The 17414-nt window shown below is 40.2% G+C and overlaps 2 protein-coding genes across 7 annotated transcripts in view; both read left to right on the top strand.

The window, feature by feature from the left end:
• Nucleotides 1-4419, top strand: part of Acmsd (aminocarboxymuconate semialdehyde decarboxylase) — a 52064-nt gene extending 47645 nt beyond the window's left edge. For both annotated transcript variants that reach the window (XM_046463773.2, XM_046463774.2), the window contains exon 10: nucleotides 1782-4419. In XM_046463773.2, coding sequence (XP_046319729.1) covers nucleotides 1782-1844 — 63 coding nt within the window. In that variant the 3' untranslated portion in view covers nucleotides 1845-4419. The remainder of the gene's footprint in view (nucleotides 1-1781) is intronic.
• An 11445-nt stretch (nucleotides 4420-15864) lies between these two features.
• The window catches only part of Ccnt2 (cyclin T2), a 38909-nt gene continuing 37359 nt past the window's right edge, over nucleotides 15865-17414 (top strand). For 3 of the 5 annotated variants that reach the window (XR_006856014.2, XM_046463769.1, XM_046463768.1), the window contains exons 1-2: nucleotides 15865-16050; nucleotides 16862-16943. Coding sequence is in view for 2 of the 5 variants with exons in the window: in XM_046463769.1 (XP_046319725.1) it covers nucleotides 15893-16050; nucleotides 16862-16943 (240 nt within the window). In the remaining 3 variants the exon portion in view is untranslated. Of the gene's footprint in view, nucleotides 16051-16073; nucleotides 16517-16861; nucleotides 16944-17414 lie in introns of those variants that run through there. The other 2 variants (XM_058585392.1, XM_058585393.1) reach the window with 2 other exon arrangements.

Here is a 17414-nt window from a genome sequence, read left to right as displayed (position 1 = left end):
GAGGTATACAGGCAGATGTGTACCACCAAGAAGATACGGAAGAGGAAAACAAAATTTAGTTGTTCAGTGATTTGCCAAAAGTGATATAACTTGGGGTATAGCATATAGAGGTAACCCCAAATCCCTTGACTCAGTAATACACAAAAGGGTAACACTTTTGAAGCATACTTTGAACTAGCATATTTTAAAAGATAAAGAGATGATTTCTCTAAGTAGCAAGTCACTTCTAAAATGTAGCTTTAAGGAAGATAACCCAAGTGTGCGTCAATGAAGAACTCTGAGTAAGAGGTCCTTATACCAAATCACCCACTAATTAATGCTATTCAAGAGCCCCAAGGTAATCATGATATGGAAAGCTGTGTGACATCCATATATTAGTGGTATGGATGTTACACAACTGTCATACATGTTTCCTTCTACCCTCTCTACCCTCAGCTACATGTCTGTTCTTTGCAAACTAGATACAAACCAATTAGGGTATCACAAAGTAAGCTGTCCTTCAATCATTTCTTTCTACAGAGTTGATAGTCTATGGCCAGGAAAGAGGTGGTGGAAAAAAAATGACAGAATCCTTTCCTCATAGGAAATTTATAAAATGTACAGATTTGTACTCCAATCTGAGATCCTTCATCTATATAACTTATTTTGTTGCAGGCTGGGGTTGTGGCTCAAGTGGTAGAAGGCTCACCTAGCACATATGAGGCACTGAGCTCGATCCTCAGCACCACATAAAAATAAAGATATTGTGTCCACCTAAAACTAAAAAAAAAAATTGGAAAAAAAAATAACTTCTCTTATTCTGAAAGACCTCACTTTTTTCGGGGGCGGGGGGAAGGGGGGTGGTTACTGGGGATTGAACTCAGGGGCACTTGACCACTAAGCCACATCTCCAGCCCTATTTTGTATTTTATTTAGAGACAGGACCTCACTGAGTTGCTTAGCACCTCACTTTTGCTGAGGCTGGCTTTGAACTCGTGACCCTCCTGCCTTATCCTCCTGAGCCACTGGGATTACAGGACTGCACCACCTCACCTGGCTAGACCCCACCTTTTATTTAGGGCAATATAAAAGGACAATATATAGAAGCCAGGGAATGGCTAGTTTACTTCTCAACACTGTTTTTCAAGCCCTCTTGTCCCATAGACCTAAATTGTACATTTTCTCTGCATTTGCCTCAAAATAATCCTTCAAACCTATTGGAGATCCAATAAGGATTTCCAAAGAGGGGCACTCCCCTAAAAAGACTTTCCCCCTTATAAGTCTTTTCCTCTACTCCTACAGTCAAGTTTCAGATTTTTTTTTAATTTTAATTTGTTCTTTTTAGATATACATGACAGTAGAGTGTATTTTGACATATTATACATACATGAAGTATAACTTCTCATTCTTGAGGTTGTACATGATATGGAGTTACATTGGTCATGTATTTATATATAAACATAGGAAAGGTATATCCAATTCATTCTACTGTCTTTCCTATTCGCATCCTCCCTCCAAATGCAATAATTTCATTCTTCTTTTTGGCTGAGTAATATTCCGTGTGTGTGTGTGTGTGTGTGTGTGTATTTCACATTTTCTTTATCCATTAAGTTTCAGATTCAGAGTTCATATAGTGGGGCAAAACATGGGTCAGAGGATTTTGGTAAGAGACTCACTATATAACCTGCAAATAATTTTCTCTCCTACTGGAGAACTGATAATTTAAAAACCCAATGAGGACATTTAATAAAATACTTTAAAAACAATTCATAATTCTTTAATATATTCTCTTCTTTTTTTAGGATAAACTCAAAGCTGGTAATGCCCTGGCATTTTTGGATCTTGAGAGAAAACAATTTGAATGACTGAATTCACTACAAAAACAAACTTTCAAGAAGATATTTCACATTTGTTTTTTAAATATGTATCACATATGCATTACTAAAATCCTATTTTGAATTATTTAACCTAGAAATAGAATATCCCAAATACTCTAAATTATTCATAACAAAAATGATTCACAAATGCTTTCATTCTGAAAGGCAGTACATTATCTCACATGAAAATCAGAAGTTATTTTTCCAATGCCTTTTTTTTTTCTTTTTTGTGATGCTGGGGATTGAACTCAGGGCCTTGTGCAAGCAAGGCAAGCACTTTACCAACTAAGTTATATCCCCAGCCCTCCAATGCCTTTTTAATTAATCTGGAAGAGATAAAAAATAAATGTCATTAATTATTTATACAGAGAAAGACTAACACCAGATTTATTTTAGAGGGCTCAGGTGGGGTCTTCATTTTGATCAAGGATATGTAAATTGGGCCCAAATAACCTGTTTTATTCACTTTTTAACACTTTTCACTAGCCCATAATTTGGCTGGGAATGCTTTAGCCTCCACAAAATAACCGATGTTCATACAGGATATTCAAGCCATCAAAGAGCTTACAGCCCAATTAAAGAAGCAAAGTACATGTTCATGGAATAATTACTGAGCAATGCAACATGAAGGTCAAAAAGATTTCAGTAAAAATAATTCATTTTGGTCTTAAATGGTTAGGTAAATCTTCATAGAAGTGGAATTTTGGTCGAGTGTAGCAGGATGGATAAGGCTTATTTTAGGGTTACAGGATAGGAAACAGGTAGAAAAGCAAACTGCAGGAACATAGATGTGATTCCAGACCAGATGAAATTTATCTATTCTGGAGAAAAGTTCCAGTCTATAAATTTACCAGAAGTTCTTTTAATACCCCTGTCCCAAGGACTGGGGATTGAACTCAGTACCCTACACATGCTAGGCAAGCACTCACTCTATCATGGAGCTACACTTCTACATTTTTATTTTACTTTGATACAGGGTCTTGCTAAATTGCTAGGTTCACCTTGAAGTTGAAATTCTCCTGCCCCAGCCTCCCATGTAGCTGGAATTCACCATACTTGGCTAATTTTTAATTTAAAATACTGATCAAAATGTATAAAGCTAGCCATGAAGAGTGAGCTGGCCAATACCAGGGTATCCTTGTTCTACTCATTCTATTTATGGTCCCACCTGGGCCGTTGCAAAGATCCTGGTAAGGGTGATGAACAACTGTGGTTCATATAAATCTGGCTGAATTTCAAAATCAAATCAATGAAATTTTTCCAAATGATCTTCTTGCTTTGGGTTCATTCATACTTCCTTTCCCTTTCCTTAGTACAGAAAATCAAAAGTATTGCCATATAATTTGTGTTGACCAATCTTAAGGGTGAAGAAGAGATCTAATTCTTACTAAACTTCCCATTCCATTATTTTTACTTTATATAGTTCATCCATCTCCCTCTCCCTCTCTCTCCTCCAACCTCCTGTAGCTTTCTAGGATTTTGCCCAGCAACCTCTCTGCTTATTACTTCAATCTGTCTAAAAAGAAAAATAAGGTTAAACAAGGTAATGTTAGACAGCTAGTCAGTCACACGGATAAGCAGGGGAAAAGACAATGAAGGATGACTAAAAGCCACAGGGACCCTTATCTGACAGATAAGCACCTGGAAGATGGGACTTGGTGTGTTAAAACCTCCCCTAGCCAAAGTTACATTCCTTTAAGTAAAACTTGTTCCGTGTCCAAGTCACTCCCTCCCAGGTATCTGGACCCTATCACAACTCCATTGCCTTCTACCACAACTAAAACATTTAAGAAGACCCTCATCAAGAAAGCTTGATGGGGGCTATTCAAGTGCTAATAAACTGATTAAGAAAGCAGGAAATTGAGGCCAAAACTGGATCAATAACAAACCCACTAAGGGGACAAGTAATTGGGACAAAAACAGGGGAACTTCCTTCAGGAAGTTCCCATTCTTATGGGAATTTCCTAAAACACTTCAACTCTGAATACCATACCTTTCTTGATGGTGGTCCATGAAGTTCCTGTGCTGTCAGTCAAAAGTCAGAAGGTGGACTTAGACAGAACTCTGGAAACTTCCCCTAGGACTTCCAGTAAAACAGGAGGGCTGAAGAGGCCCGATATCCCTTTCCTCTCTGAGAGAACCCTTTTCCTACCTTCAGAGTGTCCCTTTCCCCTTTCCTGAGCAACATATCTGAAATCTTTCTGGCCTCACCAAAAGTATGGGGGTGGGGGGATTCCTGCTGCCTCAATTCCTGCTGCCAGAGGGCCCATGCTCTGTAACAGTAACAGCATGAAGCATGTTTTTGTTTTTTTCATCCCCAAATCTTTGGGAGAAATGTCTATTCCTTTTCAAATATTTCATATTTCAACCACTTGAATATAGTACTTAGTGACTGTTTTATAAAAAGGGACTCAGTAAGGTGACTCTATGACCAGTGTGATTCTGCAATCTGTACAATCAGAAAAATGAGAAATTATACCCCAATGATTCAAATGTATGAATTGCCAAGATCATTGTAATGTCATGTGTAGCTAACAAAAAATAAATAAAATTTTTAAAAGAGGGACTCAGTAACTTTATTCAATATCACATATGATATAGTGAATAGGTCCATTCATATTCACAAAAGTATTTTCTAATATGCCAGGTCTGTAGGAATGCTACAGGCACTGGGTAGAAGAAATAACCAAAACCGGGAACAGACCTCAATAGATCAGCAAGCTTCTTATATTAAGCAGCAGAATGGCACGTTTTCAGGGGAGAAAATGACGATTGGTTACAACTAGGGTCTGATTTTTATAGGGTTTAAGTGAGATTGGAATCGTAACAAGTGAGACTTAAATAATGGCAAAAATGTATCTGTTGGGTAGTCAGTGGAAAACAGTTTTGCAAGTTCAAAGCTCAAATCAGGGGAAACAGTTGCAAAAGTTCTAAACCCATTTTTCCTGGGAAAGTCCAGAGCCCAGAGTCCATTGTTTGCCTCCCCTCTACACACACATTGTCCTCTTTTCTCCCTGGAGGTTATTCCCCTTTTTCATGGGGTTATTTTTCATATCCTTCACTGGGGATATGGAATTAAACAGAAAGGATAAAATTCTTTCTCTAACGAAGGTTACAGTCTTTGTTATGCTCGAATTCGGGACCCCCAAAGACCACCACAGACCCAAGATCGATGTAAGCAGCAAAGAGGTGTTTATTGCGAGCTAGCTCGGTCCTCCGCGCACACATACACAGCAACTGGTGACGCTGAGAGGCCCCGAGCCCAGGGTTTGCAGCAGTTTTATACATTCTTTGAAGAGGGCAGGGACTTCACATACATCATAGCAAATCATCACACACCTCGGGAAAATCAAATAACAACTCTAAAACATGATTAGCACATTCACTGGAGGGAACAAGTTGGGTAGGGGTGATTGGTCAGTACAAAAGTGGTATTCATTTGAACTGATTGGTTTAAGCCAAGAGGGGTGTACATGCTGAACTACTTGGTTTCCCAACTTGTTATCAACCACCATAAACTACTGGGAGGGTCATCTGGCATCCCAGGTATTTCCCTGTCTCATGCTGATTGGTGGCTGCTAGGGGGCTGCTATGGATCCCCACCTAGCCTGACTGAGTCAGGGACACCTGGCACAGCAGATCTCTCCTGTTATTTGTAGATAAACAACTTAGCAGGGTGGGAATGTGCCTAGGAGTGCTCTGTGGGTTTTTCCAAGGACAAAGGTCATGTCCCTTCCTTGGACAGGCTTTGCTCTGAGATAGAAGCTGGTTTTTCATCTTGAGGGTGAGAAACATAAATAAATGTAGGAGGGAGGAAAAACAGTGAATGAACAGAATGAAGGAAGAAGGAAATTTTTACTTATTGGTAAGCACTGAAAAAATTAAAACAGGGAAATGTGATAGGGACTGGGAAATAGATCAGAGATAAAATAATAAATTGGAGGGCCAGGGAAAACCTCTTTATAGAGGACTTTGATTAGGGTGTAGCTGAAAAGGGGGGTTGCCCTCTTGCCATCATGCAACCCATGTTTGTGGTTGCCCTAAAGGGAACCTGCTTCTGGGTTTAAGGGGGATTGTATGTAGCAGAGCATCTCCCTGGCTGCAATCTATTGAAGTGAGCCTTCCACACAAGGGTTTGATATTAAAATAAAAAATTAAATATAATAATAATAAAGAGGACTTTGAACTGAGACTCCAGTGCTAGAAGGGAAGAAGCCTTCCTTCTAGGCAAAAAGTACCAAGGCACTGAGGCAGGGAAGAACTTCTGGTTGGAGTTTGTGAGCAAGGGAGAGAGAGGTAGGAGATGAAGCCAAAAATTTGGCCAGTTTAGCAGATGATAGTCAAGAGTTTACATGTTTACATTGTTTCACAGAAAGCTGTTGGAAATTTTTTAATAGGTCTGTGACATGTTCTGACTTATGTTTAATAAAAATGTATTAACTACATAGAAAATTATTTAAAGGAGGTCAAGAATTAAGGTAGGGAGACTAGGCAAGAATTGATGGTGACTTAGGCAAGAATAATAGAATAGGGATGGTGAGCTGTGTTTGGAGGTAGAACAAACAGCACTTAGTGGTAGACTGAGTGTGAAGAAGAGGTGGTAAGTATATAATCAGTCAGCCATGAAATGAGTGAGCAGGGGAAAGACAATGGTGGGGGGAACAACTGAAAACCAAAAACAACCTAACAAATAAGCACCTGGAAGATGGGGGCTTGGTATGTCAAAACCTCCCCCAGACTCTTTTTTTTTTTTAACTTACTGAGGATTGAACCCAGGGGCACTTAACCACTGAGCAACATCCTCAACCCTTTTTATATTTTATTCAGAGACAGGGTACTGGCTAAATTGCTGAGGCTGGCTTTGAATTCTCTATCCTCCTCCAGAGTTTCTGGGATTACAGGTGTGCACCAACACTCTGGACTTCCCCCAGTCTTTTTTTTTTTTCTTCTTGACTTAGTTGTACATGACAGCAGAATGCATTTCAATTCATCGTACATAAGTGGAGCCCAATATTTCAATTCTCTAGCTGTACACAATGTAGAGAGGCACCATTCGTGCATCATTCCCCCAGTCTTAATTAAGAAAAACTACTGCCAGGCATGATGGCCGACGCCTGTAATCCCAGCGGCTGGAGAGATGAGACATGAGAATCTCGAGCCTCAGCAATGGCGAGGTGCTAAACAACTCAGTGAGACCCTGTCTCTAAATAAAATACAAAATAGGGCTGAGGATGTGGCTCAGTGGTTGAGTGCCCCTGAGTTCAATCCCTGGTACCCAAGGGGTGGGTGGGTAAATAAATAAATAAATAAATCTACTGTTTCTGGACCATTCATTTCTCCTTGAACAAGTCTGCAGGACTCTCCCTTATCACCAAACTATGTCATACCCCCATCACCCAATAGCCAGGACCCTTACAAAGAAAACCTGATGAGGGATATTCAAAGGATAATGAACCGATTAAGCGGGCAGGAAATTGAGACAAAAACTGGGGAACTCAATAGCCTTAAAACTCAAACTCTGAGCCCATAACATTCTCTCTGGGACTCTTCCTGCAGTTCCTATGCTGTCAAAAGTCAGAAGTTTAAAAACAGTCAGAAGTTAAATTTGGACAGGACTCTGGAAACTTCCCTGGGACTCTCAATAAAATTGGAGGGCAATCCTTCTCTCTGAAAGTTCTCCTTCTCTCTTGAAAATATCCCCTTTTCTCTATTCCTACTGCTCGTAATAAACTCACATCTGTTACTGAGTGATACCCAAGATATTTATGGCATGATCACAAGAATGGGGCGGGGGGGGGGGCGGTGTTTCAGGACTGTATCAGTTTCTCAGAAAACCTATGTATAAGGGCACTAGTAGAAAGCTTAATATAAGGGTTTTATCCTATAAGAGTGTCAGGGAAGGACTTTTCAAAAGTGTTCCTTAGACATGCAAGAGCTAAAAGTAGAGGAAAGAGTATTCCAGGTACAGGGAATAATACAAATGAAAGCCTTGTGGCAAAGAGAACACACAAGAAAAAACGACCACTAGGGATGGAAGTGAGAAAGGAGTATATTTTTAATATAAATTGGCAAAATCATGTAAGACGGTTGTAGGGACAGACGAGGCAAGGCACCAAAGATAGCAGGAAACAGTTTTATTTGGCTGCAGACAGGTTCAGAGGGCACAGCTTTTGCTGTAATCATTAATCCTCTGAGCCCCGGCTTCAGGTAGTTTCAGAGTTTTATACCCAATATATAAAGGGAGGGGTTCAGAGGCTCACAATCTGCAGAAGTTTACATAAAAGCAGCTTTTTCTTTCACTGTTTTGGGCAAGTTAACCCTTCAAGGACAACACCTGAGAAGGGGTCAAATGGTGGTTCCTTTCCAAGCTCTCCCTCTTCTTTCCTCTCCCTGCCAGCTGTTACCATGGAGCCCAATTGGTAACTTTTCTTGTCTTAAAAATGTATATATCTCTGTGAAGCCCAGCTCAAGGCCACAGGCCTTATTTGCATCTTTCTACAAACTACTATACTGGATATGTTTGGGAAAAACTAGTAAGGGGGTGTCCAGCACCTGGAGTGCTGGTATCTTCCTGTCCAGTGGCCAAGTAAAACAGGGTGACACCAAAATAGGAAGTTTATCTACATTGAACTCTTTTGCAGAGACTCTTTTGCTGAGAGTCCTAAAATCAGCCACGGTGAAGATTTCTGGAAAAGCCCAGTTAAGACTTTTCTGTGGAGAAAGGGGGTGCCACTGAAGCCAGATTTAAAGTTAGGTAGTCAATGTAGTTATGAAAGGGTAAAGTTTCTAAGCTGCTTCTAAACTGCAAAGCCTGAGTTACACCCAGAACCTGAAATTCCTGAGGCAGTTAAGACAACGCCCTACTGGCCATTTAGTTGATTAATATCCTAGGGCTCTGTGCAGCTTGTCACGTAGGCATCGCAGGGCCTAAACCAATCAGTTTGAATGTAACCCCCTCCTTAGGAATGACCTATCACTCCAGCCTGCCCTGTTCCCGCCAATGTATGTACTAATCAAGTCTAAGAATTGTTGTTTGACTTTCCCACGGTGTATGATGATTTGTTAAAGGAGACTGTGATGTATGTAAAGTCCCCGCCCTCCCCAAGAAGTGTACTTAAGCAGTGCTCAGCCCCTGCTCTGGGCTGCTCTCCCTTCTTGAGTGGGCATGGAGCCCCAGCATGCTGGAATCTCAATAAACCCCCTCCTGCTTATTGCATAAAGTCAGTCTCTTGGTGGTCTCTTCCTCCGACGCTTCGCTGGACCCTTACAGTTAGGTAAATCAGGTCTAATATCAAGTAAGATCCAAAATGGAGGCCATGTTTAGAATGAATTCCAGGAAAAGTTGAACAACTCTTGGAATGTTAATGAAGTCTGGGAAAAGCCCAAGGCCAGAGCCCATCCCAAAGAAGTGTTAATGAACAGCCCCCAGCAAACTTGAAGATGCTGACTCAGAAGTCCTTCCTGCCCAGATTACTTCTTTGGCCCACCTGTGTCCCACCCCTGGGCCTTCCTACCTACATTCCATCACTGAAAGAACTATAAAAATGGGAAACAACTGCACTTTCACAGATTCCATCTCTTGGGTCCCCTTCTTCCTCCGGGAGAAGTCTTTTCTGCTGTCCTTTAATAAACTTCTATTTTCCACACCAAACTTGCCTCAGTGTGCTTCTCTGGTGTTATACTTCAACATTGGGGAAGCAAGGACTCGTCACTGGTCAACAGCGGTAATACCACTACAAGACTGTAGGTTATCTGAGGAATTTTGTGTATTAAAAAGCAATGAGAATGTTTTCAAGTGGAGGATGACATTAATAAGAGTTGAATTTTAAAAAGACCCCTCTGGCTTGCAGGAGGTATGGTGGAACCAGAGGCAGAGTCCAGAGATCTTAAGAAGAGTCGGTTAAAAGACCTTCACGATGGGTTAGATATAGGATGTGAGGATTAGAGGTACCAAAGATGACCCCTGGTTTTCTGGCTTGCATAACTGAAAGTGTGCCATTCACTGCAAAAGGCAGAGTGAGAAGAACAAGGTTTGAAGGGCAGGAATACAATTTTAGTTTTTAGATGTACTGTTTCATTTATCTATTTTTGAACTGGGAATTTAACCCATGGGCAATTTACAACTAAACTACATCCCCACCCCTTTTAATTTTTTTATTTTTTATTTTTTTTTGAGATAGGGTCTTGCTAAATTGCTGAGACTGGCCTTGAACTTGAGATCCTCTTGTCTCAGTCTTCTGAGTTGCTTGGATTACAGGTATATCACTATGCCCAGTTTACACATGCTGAATTTTAGATTTTGAGACCTACAAACAGGGAAGTTGAGTGTGTTGATTATACAATTTGAATTTACTAGCATATAGTAATATCTCCATAAACATTTATCAAAAAAAAATAAACCTAATTTTATTTTTTTTTAAATTTTTTTTTAAATATTTTTAAATTTATTTTTTAGTTTTAGGTGGACACCATGTCTATTTTATTTTATTTTTTATTTTTTTTTTCCCAGAGGTTTTTTTTTTTTTAATTTTTTTTTATTGGTTGTTCAAAACATTATAAAGCTCTTGACATATCATATTTCATACATTAGATTCAAGTTGGTTATGAACTCCCAATTTTACCCCAAATACAGATTGCAGAATCACATCGGTTACACATCCACATTTTTACATAATGCCCTATTAGTAACTGTTGTATTCTGCTACTTTTCCTATCCTCTACCATCCCCCCTCCCTCCCCTCCCATCTTCTCTCTCTACCCCATCCACTCTAATTCATATCTCTCCTTGTTTATTTTCCCATTCCCCTCACAACCTCTTATATGTAATTCTGTATAACAATGAGGGAATAAACCTAATTTTAAAAATAGATTTTCCTAAGATGAGCAAAGACAGAAGGAGTTAGAAGTCAACCTTCTAATTACTATTGGAATTTCTATGCTGTGGGAATTCATAGGGTTCTGACTATAATTCAAATGGCTAGGCCTCATGAACTTATAACTATTATAATGGCTTGAATCTTCACTATCCTAGTGGTAACTCCTTGGCAAAATGCTTTCCACTACAATTACTTCTGGGGATCCCCAAATGAATGCTGTATTTGTCTGCTACAGCTGCCACAATAAAATACCACAAACTGGACAGCTTCAATTGAAACTTATTTTCTCACAATTCTGGAGGCTGAAAGTATAAGGTCAAGGTGGCAGTAGGGTTAATTTCTTCTAAGGCCTCTCTCCTTGGCTCATAAATGGGCATCTTCTTCTGCCTTTACATGGTCTTCCCTTTGTGTCTTCATCCTAATTTCTTCTGATGATGATGCTGGCCATGTTAGATTAGCGCCCACGCTATTTACCTCATTTTAACTTTATTACCTCTTGGAAGACCATATATTCAAATACAGTAACATTTTGAGGTGCTGGGAGAGGGCTTCAACATATGAATTTATTTGGTGGGGGTATCTAGGATTGAACTCAGAAGCACTCGACCACTGAGCCACATCCCCAGTCCTATTTTGTATTTTATTTAGAAACAGGGTCTCACTGAGTTGCTTAGCACATCCCATTGCTGAAGCTGGCTTTGAACTCGCATTCTTCATGCCTCAGCCTCTCAAGCCGCTGGGATTACAGGCATGCATCCGGCTGTATGAATTTTTAAGAGACAAAATTCAGCCCAAAACAGATACCTTATGTGTGTTCATAAGCAAACCTGGCAACCTGCATGCCAAGTATACTAACCAGTGATAACAGACATTCTTCTCAGATGCCACTGACAGCACATGGTTCTGAGCAAAGGTAAAGAGAATAACTTTCTCAGTGGCATGTTTGATTGTCCCACCATAGAACAACAGAGCTCACACAAGAATCTAGAAGAGTCTCTGAAGAGAATTACCTTTTCATCTTTTTCTCTCCTTCCTTATCTACTGTACTTCTCCAAAATATAGCCTGGGGGAAAAATTGCACCATCATCAGATTCCAAAGGAGACAACCATTATCCAAGCATTCCTTTCCTTTTCTTGCACATTTTCTTGTCCCACCTAAAAGGAAGCCAGCTTTGGCTCAACACAATTCATATCACCCAGCCAGAACACTTATATTCAAGAAAATCACTTAAGATGAACTAAGATAAACAACATCTTTAAATTTAACTGAGAGACCATTCTAAAGATATTTCCCAATAAAAATTGAAAGCATTAAATTGAAGCTTCCATTGTTGACACAAAAAAGTTTACAACTTATTAAAAAATTATTCATTTTGAAAAATCAACACAAAAATATGCCAAAGTTTAGAGAGATTAAATTGTACCTCATCTCCCAGTCTTCACCCCAAAAAGAAAACAATTTTACTTTTTTGTTCTTCTTACAGTCTATGATTATACAAATATATAATATATAATATATATAATATATATTCCTGCTTTATATATATTACAAATATATATATAAATATATATGTTCCTGTTTTCTTTTTACCCATTTTCATTTTTCTTGCTTTTTGGTAGTCATTTCACATATAAAATGCCTCCCTTTTTAAAAAATACATTCAATAAAGTTTATTAAAAACAGAGCAACCAGTTTATACAAGGTGTTTATAATTTCTACTTTTAACGAACTATTAATAATTGCCATGTATTCAAAGTTCAGTAATAGTCAAGGACTGTAATAAGCACTTTATCTCATTCAAAATATCACAATAAAAGCATAACTTTATACACACACACACACACACACACATATATGTATGTATTTTAGGGGGAAGACATAGTATTAGGGATTGAACCAGAGGCCCCCTATCACTGGGTCATACCCCCAGTTCTTTTTATTTTGAGGAAAGTTCTCATTAAACTAATGAGGTTGGCCTCAAACTTATGATCTTCTTGCTTTAGCCTCTCAAGTAGCCAGGATTGCAGATGTGTGCCACCACTCTAGCTGGAAGCTGCCTCCTTTATAAAGGAGGAATGCTATGAATGAAAATTACGTAGATGTACCATGATTACCCAATTCTCAATTTATGAACATCCATGTTTCAAGTTTTTTACAATTTCAAACTGCTGCTAAGAATATGCTGTGACATATGTTGAGCCTCTTTTCATATGCTATTTTGCAACCTGTGTATCTTTTTTTGTGATATCCATTCAGATCTTTCACCAAATTTTAAATTGGGTTGTTTTCTCATTGTTAAGGATATTTTTCTTGGTGCATTATAATTATACATAATAGTGGGTTGAGTTTTAAGAGGTCTTTGCATATTTTAGTTAAAAATCTTTATCAGGTGTGTTCTGAAATATTTCCTCCTAGTATTTTCATTTAAAAAAATTGTCTTTCACAGAGCAGAGCCTCCACTTGAATGAAATCCAACTTATCAATTTTTTCTTTCATAGATTGTGCTTTTGGTGTTGTACCTTAAACTTCACTGACAAATGCAGGGTCACCTTCATTTTCCCTGTTATCTTCTAGAAGTTTTATAATTTTGCATTTTACATTTAGTTCTATGATTCATTTGATCATAGAAGGTATATTAGATTCTCTTTTTTTAATGGATTTCCAGTTGTTCCAGCACTATCTGTTTAAAAGACTCCTTACTCCATTCAATTACCTTAACTACTTTGTCATAAGTTGGTTGACTATTTGTGTGGCTATTCTTTCACCACCACCACCCTCTCTCAATTACTGTAGCTTTGAAGGCAGGCAGTGTCAGTCCAATGCGCTCTTCACTATTACCTTGCCTATTGTGAGTCTTTTGCCTTCCCATATAAACTTTAAAATCATTGTCAATATTTTCAAAAGTACTTCCTGGAATTTTGGTTGGGATTGCACTGAATTTCTGTATGAAGTTGGGAATAACTAATATGTAAACTTGAGTTTTGTAATCCACAAGCCAGGACACATCCTTCCATTTTTTAGATTTCTTTTATCAGTTTTGTAGTTTTCTGCATATAAATCTTATACATATTTTAGATTCATACCTATTTATACTTCGGGGAGGGAGTACAAATGTAATTAGTATAGTGCTTTTTTTTTAAGTTTTGTTTTGGTAGGGGAAGTGGGGGGGATTGAATCCAGGGGCGCTTAACCACTCAGCAACATCCCCAGCCCTTTTTTTGTTTTGAAACAGAACCTCTCTAAGTTGTTGAGGCTGGATTTGAACTTGCGATTCTCCTGCTTCAGCCTCCCAACCCACTGGATTACAGGCATGCACCACGGCCTGTAATTTCAATTATTCATCGCTGTTTATACAGGAATGCAATTGAACTTTGTATATTAACTTTATATTCTAAAATCTTGCTATCATTGCAAAATTAATTGCAAAAGTGGTTATTATTTCTTTGGAATATTCTGTATAAGCAATTATGTCATCTGTGAACAGACTGACATTTCTTTCCAATCTCTATGTCTTATTGTACTAGCTAAGACATCCGGTACAATCATGAGGAGTCCAGAGAGGGGACATTCTTGCCTTCTCCTGGATCTCTGGGGGAAATAATCTATTTTCTCACCATAAAGTATTATGTTGGCTATAGGTTATTGTTTTTGTTGTTGTTGTTGTTTTTTAAAGATGCTCTTTATCAAGAAAGTTCTCTATACCTGCTTGTTAATTATGAATGAGAGATAAAGGCAGGCACTTTTAAAATGTTGCTTTAAATCAATCTAGGAACTTCTAAATAACACAAGACCTAAGTCCAGTAAGAAATTATTTGGGCAACTGTCCCTAATAATCGCCTACTATAATCAAATCAGTATTATAGCATAATTGAGGCAGATACTGCCTGCCCTAGGCTGAGTCTGGGAGCCCCAAAACAATGATGAACAAAAGCCTGGAGCTTTAATTAGGAACTCACTTGAAGTGGGTCTTTACTCTGCAGTCTTCAGCAAATAGTTAAAATTTTAAAATCTGAAACTTTGTTCACAAACAATATGCGTTGATTCAGAGCTGGGCACTAACTCTCACAAGCTCTGAGGCATTTTCTTAGAGATAGTGGATTAATCAACAGGTGTATGAGATGTTACTTTATCAGATACTGAAGACCAAGCTTTGGGTAACATTTTTTTTTTCACTCAATTCCCCTTGGAATATTCATTTTCCCACCCTTTTATCGCAGAAATCACATCGCAGTATAAAAACATACTCCCAGGGCTAGGGTTGTGGCTCAGAGGTCGAGTGTTTGCATAGAGTGTGAGGCACTGGGTTTGATCCTCAGCAACACATAAAAGTAAGCATACTGTATCCACCAATAATTTTAAAAATAAACTTAAAAAAAAAACACTCCCAGTCTGGACTCAAGACCTAATTCAGAGAGTCAGCTCCTCTAGTTAACTGTACATTTGGCAAACATCTTAAAATAAACCCAAAGTATGCGGCGTAGTTTTTTTGGTTTTGGAGGTTGAGGGACTCAAGCGCGGACAAACGTAGAGCATTATTTCCTCTGCACTCTTTTCCATCTAGCTCCTTCCCAGAGCCGCACCTTGGGCGAAGGCTCTTCATGGACCCTGAAGTCACTCGTCTACGAAAATGAGCGAAAGGAAAATGGAGGATGCGGCACGCGATCGCGACAGAAAAAGCTTTCCTGTTTTAAAGAGCGACCAGTGTTAGGATCCAGGAAGAAACCTCCGCGACTTCAGAGTCCAAACCCAGGGCCCACCGCGCAGCCGCCAGCCCGCCTCTTTCTACCCAACCCGAGCCCAGACTCTTCCTTCCTCTTACTCCCGCCCCTTCGCCCTGCCAATCCCTAACCCGGCATGCATCACGCCGACCTTTTCCTTCCTAGCGACCCCACCTTCGGCGCCTCTCAATGACAATTGGCGCAGAGCATTGTGGTCCCGCGCTCGAGAGAGAGGTCGGGGGCAGGAAAAAGAAAGCAAAAGACTTGGGCAGGCCGGTAGGGCGGTCCCCGCGCACGCGCACGGGAGGAGGCGGGGGTGAAAGGGGGCGGTGCGTGGCCTACGGCGAGCGGAGTGGGGCGGGGTCGCGCGGCCTTGGCGGGGAGTCCGCGAGCCGGGAGGGGAGGGGGGTGGGTGAGGGAGCGGGCGGAGGAGGAAGTGTCATGGCGTCGGGCCGTGGAGGTTCTTCTCGCTGGTTCTTTACTCGGGAACAGCTGGAAAACACGCCGAGCCGCCGCTGCGGAGTGGAGGCTGATAAAGAACTCTCGTACCGCCAGCAGGCGGCCAACCTCATCCAGGACATGGGACAGCGTCTCAATGTGTATCCTTTCCTGTTCTTGGCCTTCCGCCCCTCACGCCCTGTCTCCCTCGCCGGGTTGCCGGGCCTGGTGTCCCGTGAACATAGCGCCGCTGCCTTGTCCTTCTGTGGGCCTTGGCTGTGTCGTGAGTGAGGGGACGCTTGGGCTCGGGCAGTCGCGAGAAGCCCGTGGACGAGGAGAAGGGGAGAGAGGAGCACAGGAACGCAGGCCGGCAGGTTGCGTTGTGTAATCTGTTTGGGGCAGCGCGTGGTGGCGGCAGGGAATGGGAGTGCCTCTCAGGAGAGAGCAGAGTCTGAGTATTATCGAAGGAAAGGGGCGGCTCCTTCGACGTCTCCCTTTGCCAGAAGGGGTTGAGAGGTGGGAAAGCTGAGTGGTAGGAAGACTAAAGTGTTGTCCGAGGCCTTTCTCCGCGCTCCTCTCCGGCTCCTCTCCTCTCTCGGCTTGTGCCTTGGAAGCGCACTACTGGAGGTCTTTATGTTCTTGGCGTGGTTTTGTTTGTATGTGTGTGTGCGCGCCCGCGCATTTCAACTGCTTGATTTTTGGTTGTAGCCACTAATAAATAGTTCGAGGGCTCTCATAATAGTAAAATTAGAGAGCAATGCTCCGCAGGTATTATTTTTGCTATTTATTTGGCGTCAAGCCTATTATCCCCACCCCCACCGGCTCGGGCTTTTATTTATTTCCTGTTTTGGATTTGGTTTTGAGTGAATTGGAGGCACTGGAAAAGGACCTTAGATCAGGAATTTTCCATCAAAGTTGTTTTGGGAAAGAGATGTTGTTTTTCTCAGAAATTTCCTGAATGTAACATTCCAGCTCTCAGCTTACTATAAACACTGCGATTGTTTATATGCACAGGTTTTATATGCACCATTCTTTCACCAAATTCAGTAGAAATGTAAGTACTATTTTATTACCCATTTACTGCTACCACAATTTAAAGTAAATCTATACTCAGAAAAAAGTTAGTTGGTCATTGATTTTACTGTTGAACTTAGTGTTCCGAATTAACGGTAAAAGTAAATAACGTGATAGACGTTTTGTTCAAACGCGGAGGGTTTCTTTGTGTACGTGTTTAAATTTTATAATGAATTAAACGGTAAGGCACTGTGTTAGGCTCTGCCAGGCCTTTTAAGCTGAAAAATAAGAAACATTTGCCTCAGAGTTAATAAATCAGTTTTCTTCATTTAAATTTTTGTATTTTACATTTGAATATGTTTAGTAATCATTGTGTAGATTGGGCGAGCCTGTTCATTCAGTGATAAATCTTAATTTTATTGGACTGTTTCAAATAATTGGAAACTGGGATTAATTAATTCCTTTGAAGTGATACTGAAAGAGCTAGCTGTTTAGGGAAATACTTCATTTA

The sequence above is a fragment of the Marmota monax genome, unplaced genomic scaffold, assembly GCF_021218885.2.
Source record: "Marmota monax isolate L192 unplaced genomic scaffold, Marmota_monax_Labrador192_F-V1.1 WCK01_AAM20220418_F8-fsc00034, whole genome shotgun sequence".
Classification (NCBI taxonomy): Eukaryota; Metazoa; Chordata; class Mammalia; order Rodentia; family Sciuridae; genus Marmota; species Marmota monax.
This window is presented reverse-complemented; position numbering and strand designations above follow the sequence as displayed.